Raw genomic sequence first — 8,189 nt, 5'->3', positions numbered from 1 at the left:
AGCTCCCTGAGGAACCAGAAATTACTCTTCGTGGTTTGAAGGCACTTGGAGAGGAGGGGGGAAGGGGGAGGGGAGGGGCGGGGGAGTGAGCTGACCCTCCTCCCTCCTCCAGTCTCTGCCAGGTCCCAGGCTACCTCTGGGTCTCTGTGCCACAAAGCCCTGCCTGTGAGCCCTTTGGAAGGCTCAGAGCCCCGTCTCGGGTGGAGCCATGGAGCTGGAGTGCTGGGTCCGCGGAGGCACGTGGCCGCCACGTGTGACACGGTGCTCGGCCACAGGAGGCCTCGGCCACGCTGAGCTCAGACCTTGGCCGCCGGCCGCCGTGGCAGCTGCTCCTGCAGCTGGGTCAGTGTGTCGCGCTTCTCAATGGAGCGCAGCTGCTGCTTCTTCGCTCGCCTGAGCTTGGCGGGGTTTCGGATCTGGGGGAGGTTGAAGGGAGGGCGTTATTATGGCTGGAGTCTCCGCCCTGCTCCCCGGGGAAAGGGAGGCCACCGCGGGGGCCTGGGACTGCGGCACGAGCGGGGGCCGTGAAGCAGGGGTGCCGGGGTGTCTGGAACACGACATTCAGGCTGGCTGCGTCCCGTCCCGCAAGCAGGGCAACGCTCACCACTTGGACGATCTCCGCCTTCCGCTCGTTCTCCAGGCGGCGTTTCAGGTTCTCGGCCCGGCGCTGCTTCTTCTCCTGGACACACAGGGGAAGGGGATTGGGTCTGGGAGCCGAGGCGGCCCTGGTCTCCCAGGCAGTGAGAGCTGACAGAATTCCCAGGGAGGAGGGCAAAAGGCCCACTTATCCCGGCTCCGGGTTGTTCCTGGTGCTGGGGGGTGGAGAGGCAGCAAGGAACCATCCCTGTGCCCCTGGGACCAGCACGCAGAGGCCCACTCCGGTCGGAAGTTCCTGACTTCACCTGAGAAGGGGGGCGCCTGGTCAGGCGGCTGAGGACACTGGGGTTGGAGGGGGAGGGGCGGGGTAAGACACAGGTAGCACCCCACCTGGAAACTCAGGCCCATGTAGACAGTGGTTCCTCTTACCACGCCCCTCATCAACTGCCCGGGGAGAAGGGGTGGCTGGCCCTTTCCCTCATTCCCGTCCTCTCAGAGTCTCCCCTCTCCCCCTGAAGCCCACGAGCCCCTAGAATGAAGGGCTGGGGTGAGGGCTGGCCTCCTAGGCTCACCCTGGTGCAGGGCTGGGAAGGGCGGAGGCTGCAGAGAAGAGGCTCCGGAGCCTCTGGTCCCGGTTTGAATCCTGACTCTGCTACTTCCTAAACGTGTGACCTTGGCCAAGTGCTTTAAGCTCTGTGCCTCAACCTCCCATCTTTAAAGTGACGATAATTACATAAGATTCTCTTGAGGACTAAACGAATGAACACACGTACAGGGCTTGGAATAGTACCGGCCCACTGGGAACACTCAGAAGATGAATGTAGACGGAGTCTTCCTTGGGAATGGCCACGCTGACTGCTGTCCCTGGGGGGGCAGGGCAGGGACGGTGGCCCCAAGGCTGTGCATGGCCAGGGGCCTCCCTCGTCTTTGGCAACACAGGGTAGGGGTGGCTTGGGCCCGGAGGGAGAAAGGAGAAGTGACACTTGAGCGAGCCCCTGGAGGTGCAGGGGAAGGTCTGGACTGGGGGCTGGGCAGGGGCACCTCTAAAGGGGACGGTGACAAGAAGGTTCTCTCTTTCCCAAGAGGGAGCCACGGCCACACAGGAAGCTAGATAAGGCCTCAGCATGAGGCGAAGGCCACACAGTCTGCAGGGCCTCGGCCATAGGCTGAGCTGGGGCAACTCAAAGCAGGGGACAGATGACCAAGTGGCTGACCCCCCCCCCCCATGGCCAGGCAGGGACTGCAGGCTGGGGGCAAGGTGTCTGACTCCTCCGGTGGCCTGGGGACCACAAGGCGAGTGACGTCCCACTGAGAAGTCCGCTCCTGGTGGATCTCCACCACCACCTCCCTGTCTGCCTGCTGGGGCTTCCTGGAGGCTAGAGAGGTTGGGCGTGAACCTCTAACAGGGCACCTGTGTCCCTGGGACAAGCGTGAGGGAGAGCTGGAGGAACGCACAGGCCGTCCCCTCCGCTGATGTGTAGCAGCTGTGTCTTGGGGAATGCCAGCAACACCCGGGTGAGGCCTCCAATCTGTATGCCCTTCCCACCCTTCCCCGGGGCCCCGAGGCTGGGGAATGGCTTTTTTTTTTGCAGTACGCGGGCCTCTCACTGTTGCGGCCTCTCCCGTTGCGGAGCACAGGCTCCGGACGTGCAGGCTCAGCGGCCATGGCTCACAGGCCCAGCCACTCCGCAGCATGTGGGATCCTCCGGGACCGGGGCATCGGCAGGCGGACTCTCAACCACTGCGCCACCAGGGAAGTCCTGGAGAACGGCTCTTGACCAAGCCCCTCCCACCCCGGCCTGGCCGACCCCTCACCTGCCGGCGCCTTTCCTTCTCCTCCTGCAGGTGCCGGGCAAAGTCCTTGGCCTGCTTTCTCTCCTGCCGGTCCTTCATCTTCTGCTGCCAGGATGTGCGCAGGGGCTTGTCCTGAACCATCTGGGAGAACCTGAATGGGGGAGACTGGGTGCTCTTGGAGTCCGCGGGATGCCCCGGTGCCCTCCCTCTGGGCCTCCTTCCCTACCTGCCTGCTTGCCCGGCAGTCGACCCTCCGGGTCTGTAGAAACTTGGAGCAGGAAAGGGTCCTGATCACGCCCACGGCCATTTCTTAAGCCCTGGTTACGTACCTGAGGTGGGAACTCCTGTTCCCTCCAGTTTATAGAGGAGCAAACAAAGACTCAGAGAGGTTAAGTAATTGCCCAAGGTCACCTTGCTCCGGAGCAGTGGTCTGTGACCACAGTCCGGGCTGCACGGCCTCCACCGCCAAGCGGCCTCCACCGCCAAGCTCCGCTGCTCCGGCCGAGCGCAGAGGGGGCTCACTCCCTATTGGGCGCCCATTTCATCTCAGAACAGCGCAGATGGTCACGGTCCCCTGCAGTGATTCAGAACCTCTGTCCCAGCAGGGTAAATGTGAAAATGGAGTGGGTGCTAGGGAACAACAGGGAAGTCCTGATTTTCTAAAGAGTGATAGTGACACAGTCACAGAAGCGAGGTTACCTCTGTAAGAACGCACACCGCCAGGATCTAGGGGTGGATGATAAATCTAGGACGTGCTGTAAAACATTCCGGGAAGATGGAAAAACGTCTAGGATCAAGAGGACACTAGACCAGGAAAAGGCTGAGGGCCGCTGAGACTGGTGATGGGGCTTGGGGGTTCATGCAGCCGTGCTGCCCCTTTTCCGGAAGCTTTCTCCTTGAACGATTTGAAGCCTGTTCGGGTGTCCCACGGGCCTTCTTTCCCCCTCAGCACTTCCTTTCGTAGTGGCCTTTCCACCTCCCTCGATAATTTCTTGACTTTCAAAAGAACTCCTGTTTACCCACGTCCACTCTACCATGCCCCAAGCGGTCACAGCAGTGGGCTGCAGTGGGCACCAGGCCGAGCCCACTCCCGCCCCTGGGGAAGGTCAATACGGCTCTTCTGGTTCATCTTTCCCCTTTCTTGCTCCACAGGAGTCTGCACATACAGCCTGGACCCTGACCCCACGCCTGTCCGTCCTCAGTCTGGTTCTGCCTACCCCCCGCCCCCGCTCCCCAGTTCTGCCTGCCTGCCCCCAGCACACACCCCACTGCTTCTTCTCCCCCGCCCCTTACGTGGAGACAAGAACCGTTCCCATCACAAAGGGTGGTGGGAGGATTAATGGCTCACGGCCCGAGACGCGCTCAGCACAGTGCTCTGCATATAGTAGGTGCTCAGTGAATCCACCCTTCAGAGAAGGGAGACGGTGCACCCAGGGAGCACTGGGCAGAAGGTGGCATTAGGCCTGGGCACGGGGGGTGGGGCGGGGTGGGTGGGTGGGCGTGTGCTTCCCAGCCTCGGCTCCCTCCCCCCGCATCCCCCCTTTGCTGGGGCACCTCGTGCAGCAGGTAGCTGCCCCTGCCTTCTCGGGCCTCACTCACCAACTGCTGAAGCTGCTTCCTCAAAGGTCCCAAACATCCATTCAACAGCCCCTCTGGCCCTTATCCACAGGCCTGGTGCCGCTTCTGAAGGTGCTTTAATTCTACTGCAGCAGCTTCCTTACTGGTCTCCCCTCTGCCCTCCTAAAGGTCTGTTCTCCACAGGCCAGACCGGTCCTTGCAGAGGTCAGATCGCATCACTCTTTTGCTCAACACCTCCCATGGCTCTCATGCTCACTCAGGTCCCTGCAAGGGCCCACGTGGGCCCACGTGACCTGGCCTTGTGACCACTCTGACCTCACTCACCTCCTACCGCTCCCCTTGTGCCCAGTGACGAGGCCTCTGGACTTTCTGTTCCCCTTGCCTGGGTACTCTTTCCCAGTATGTTCATTCAGGCCTCTGCTCACATCCCTGCGGCAGTGAAGCCATCTGTAATCACTGTGGCAACGCCCTGCACCTCTTGCTTTGTTATTTTCCTGTATTGCCCTAATTACTGATATATGTATATAATACGTGTTGGTTACCCATTTCTCACAACTAGAATGTTTTGTTTATAGCCATGTTTACCCCCAGATCCTAGCTCAATGAAATATAAACTGGTTGAACGAATGAACTACCTTCTGTTCTCATTCATCTACTTGTTTGACTCAGTGCCTACCATGTGCTGGGCTCTGGGGAGAATCTAGCCATTGTAGGTAAATCCTCACTCTCCTGGAGCCTCTGGTCTAGAGGGGAAGCTGGCAGCCGACAAGAATCACACAAGTAGACAAGCATTTGTGCAACTGGGTGTGTTACAAAAGATACAAAGTACAATGACAACACATAGCTTGAGGACTTAACCCTGGTTGGGTTGCACAAAGAGGGCTTTTCCCAGGGGGTGCATGTTTAAGTGGAGCCCTGGAAGACGAGCAGGGAATGGCCAGGGGAGGAGCCTTTCAACAGAAGGAACAGCATGTGCAAAGGCCCTGAGCTGGGAGGGAGCATCACCTACAGGGGGCACACAGAGGGGAGGTCAGTGTGGGAGACTCTTAGTGATCGCAGAGATGGCAGGGGAGAGGAAGACGTCTGGAGCGCAGCTCCAAGCGAACACCAGGAAGCTGGGAAGCATTTCAGCTCGGGCAGGAAGCTGGGACAAAATGCCCTTTCTCTTGCTTCTTGGTATCCTCTGCTGACCCTCTCTTCTCCTGGCCTGTGTGTCGGAGCAGCCTCCTCATGCTCAGTGAGCTCCTCTCCCCGCCGTCCACCTCCCGAGTACCAGGACTCCAGGCTCCCATACTCAACCTGCTCACCATCCTCTCCCCACTGGAACCAACCTCTTCATCTGGTCCCACATGGCCATCAGTGGCCCCACCATTCTCTGGGACCTGCTGGGACCGAGGTGGAGGGGCAGCGCCACCACCCACTTCTCCAAGTCCAACAGTCGCTCCATCTTCAAAGTCTCTGATTGGTGACTTGTAGGAAATCACTCCCTCAGTTTCAGTTTCTTCTCTGTTTAAGGGGGGAGGGGCTTGGGGGAGGGCAATAATGCCCACCGCCTTGGGGTTTAGGGGGTCAGCAAAATGACATCTGCAAAAGGCCTAGCACAAAGCACAGTCATCCCTTAGTAAGTGTCCGCTCCTCCCGTGAAATCACTGCCTTCCTCTCTGGGCCCTCACAGCCACGAACTCCTGTCTGCCCAGTGGCTCCCAGTAGCTAAAACATGAACTGGACCCCACCTCTCCCTCCCGGCAGCCTAAACATTTCCTTCTTCAGTTGCGCCTCTTTGTTCCTTCACTCAACAAGCATTTAATTGAGCACTTACTGCCCGCGGCACAGAAAGACAAGACCTCACGCCTACCCTTTAGAAGGGATAGTTAGGGAGTTTGGGATGGACACGTACACACTGCTGTATTTAAAACAGATAACCAACAAGGACCTACTGTAGAGCACAGGGAACTCTGCTCAATAGTATGTAACAACCTAAATGGGAAAAGAATTTGAAAAAGAACAGATACATGTATACGTATAACTGAATCACTTTGCACCTGAAACTAACACAACATTGGTAATCAACCATGCTCCAATATAAAATAAAAGTTAAAAAAAAAAAAGAGGTTGCAATTCAATGCAAGGCGGTTCTACAGAGCACGGGTAAAGGGCTTTCACGCAGACTTTGGAATCAGATCTGTGTTCAGGTCCTGCCTCACCACACATTTAGCCGCCCTGAGCCTCAGTGCCCTCATATGTAAAATGAGGATAATCCCCGTGCCAGCTGCTTCATTGAGCTGACGGGCTGATTCAATGCCAAGAAGCAGGCTGCTCCCTGCTTGAAAGGCCCTTCCCCGGGCCAATCCGCACTACAGTGCTTAGCAGCGTCCTGTATACTCAGCGCTTGGTAGTGCCTTTTATCAAAAAGGCAAACAACTGTAACAGAGAATGGTGGATGAAGACCTCACTGCTGGTGTACTTGCTTCTGCCCCCTTACCAGAGAGGGCAGAGACAAGGATAAATGCGTGTTGAATGAACACACAGATGAGGTGCTATCCAGGGGTCCTTTAAGGGCACCCCTCCCTGAGATCCCAGTGCGTTTCACCACATTCTGGTTATAATTACCTCTTTGTGTGACTCCCCCAGTGATGTGAGATCTCTCCAACCTACGGGCTATCTCCTGGCTGCACCCAGGCTCCAGCACCACACAGAACCCCATCCCTGCCCAGCTGTCCCCCACCTCACCTCTTCTTTGAGCGGTCCTTCCACACCCGCCCAGACTTGGGCTTCCCCTTCGGGATTTTAGGAACCTCCTCCTTCTTGGGTTTCTTGGACGCTGCGGCCTGGGCTGAAGAACCTTCTCGCTTCTTTGGCCCGAGGCCGTCTCTCTCCGGCTGCCCGGCCGGCGGTGGCTTGCTCGGCTCACGCTGATCCCGTGGGGAGCCGGGCGACTGGGGTGTCAGCTCCTGCAGTGGCTGAGAGGGCTCGGGACCCGGCGCTTGCTGACCGGGGTAAGGCTCTAGTGACCCTGGGCTCGGCTGCAACTGATGTCGGGGGGACCCCGGGGTCGGCTCCTCCTTACTCTTGGGCGACTCCGAATCCGCTTCCTCTCGGTCCTGGGAAAACTTTGGTGACTCCCCACTTGGCTGTGGCTGAAGTCGGGAGAATTCAGAACTCGATTCCGGCTGTCTTTGGGGCGACTCCAGGCCTGGGTCTCGCTGACGCTGGGGCGACCCTGGGCCCGGCTCTGGTTGCTCTCGGGGGGACCCCAAGCCTGCCCCCTCCCGTAAACTGGGTGATTCAGGGCTTGTCTCCGGCTGATGTCTGGGAGACTCCAGGCCAGGTGGCCGCACACTCCGAGGAGACCCGGGCTCCCTCCTTTCTTCTGGGTTCGACTCGAACTCCACAAGGGCCCGTCTCGCCCGCAGAACTGAGGTGGGGCTCTCGGGGGATTCAGGCTTTAGTCCTTCCAGCCGCCGGCTGCGCCTCAGCGGCGTATCCATGGCCCGGGCAGAGTTTCTAAACGCGAGCCCACGTGCAGTCTCTGGGACTACCGGCGCCGTCCTATGACGTTATAACCCCGCTACGTCTGCGCCGGGCAGGAGGGGCTGTTGCCTCGGAGGCCATGTTGGTGATGGGCGAAGAGGCTCAGGGAGGAGTCCGGGGAGAGCGGGCGTTGGGTTTACTAGGCGCATGCGCAAAGCGCTTTGGCTCAATTACCTGTGATCGAAGAATGAGTCCCAGCTTGAGATCCGTATTCACCTTGCCTGCGAGCCCAGTCTCCCGGGGGGGAAAGAGAGTGTGCAGGCGGAAAAAGGTAGAAGGGGTCCCATTTTCGGGAGAGAAGAGGATTGGGAAAAGATCCAGGGAGCCTGTAGGCAAGGCTGGATGGAAACTTTGCTGCTAACTCACTTCTTTACTGCTAACTCAACTTCAGCGCTGAGCACAGCCCCACCTGCTGAGTCACTGCGGACAGGACACAGCAGCAGGAGTGAGAGTATCAGCGTATCAGATGGGCCCCAGGGTGTCCTGACTGCTGATCAAGAGGAGGTGAGGAGGAGGAAAACCCAGGCAAGGTTCCTGGAGGACGGAAAAGTGGATTGAGGATTCCTTAACACCTCTCACCCCTTGGCTGGTGCCACACAGCATCCAAAATGCACCCCGATGAGTTTAGCCTGTTGAAATCACCTCCCCAAGGGTAAGGCGATGGCAGGCTTCTTCAATAACCTTAGAGG

General features: G+C 58.5%; 1 protein-coding gene across 1 annotated transcript; it reads right to left on the bottom strand.

Annotated features, from left to right (window-relative positions):
• Window positions 1–229: 229 nt before the first annotated feature.
• CCDC86 (coiled-coil domain containing 86) lies at window positions 230–7,457 on the bottom strand (the record flags this gene model as incomplete). Its single annotated transcript, XM_082845598.1, has 4 exons — window positions 230–416; window positions 605–679; window positions 2,413–2,542; window positions 6,700–7,457. 4 exons carry the CDS (start codon window positions 7,455–7,457, stop codon window positions 297–299), a joined length of 1,083 nt encoding a protein of 360 aa, XP_082701724.1. The 3' UTR covers window positions 230–296.
• Between the last annotated feature and the right edge of the window lie 732 nt (window positions 7,458–8,189).

Source organism: Leucopleurus acutus (genome assembly GCF_964270905.1).
Source record: "Leucopleurus acutus genome assembly, chromosome: 8".
NCBI classification, from domain to species: Eukaryota; Metazoa; Chordata; class Mammalia; order Artiodactyla; family Delphinidae; genus Leucopleurus; species Leucopleurus acutus.
Note: the sequence above shows the minus strand (reverse complement) of the source record. Positions and strands in the feature narration are given on the sequence as shown.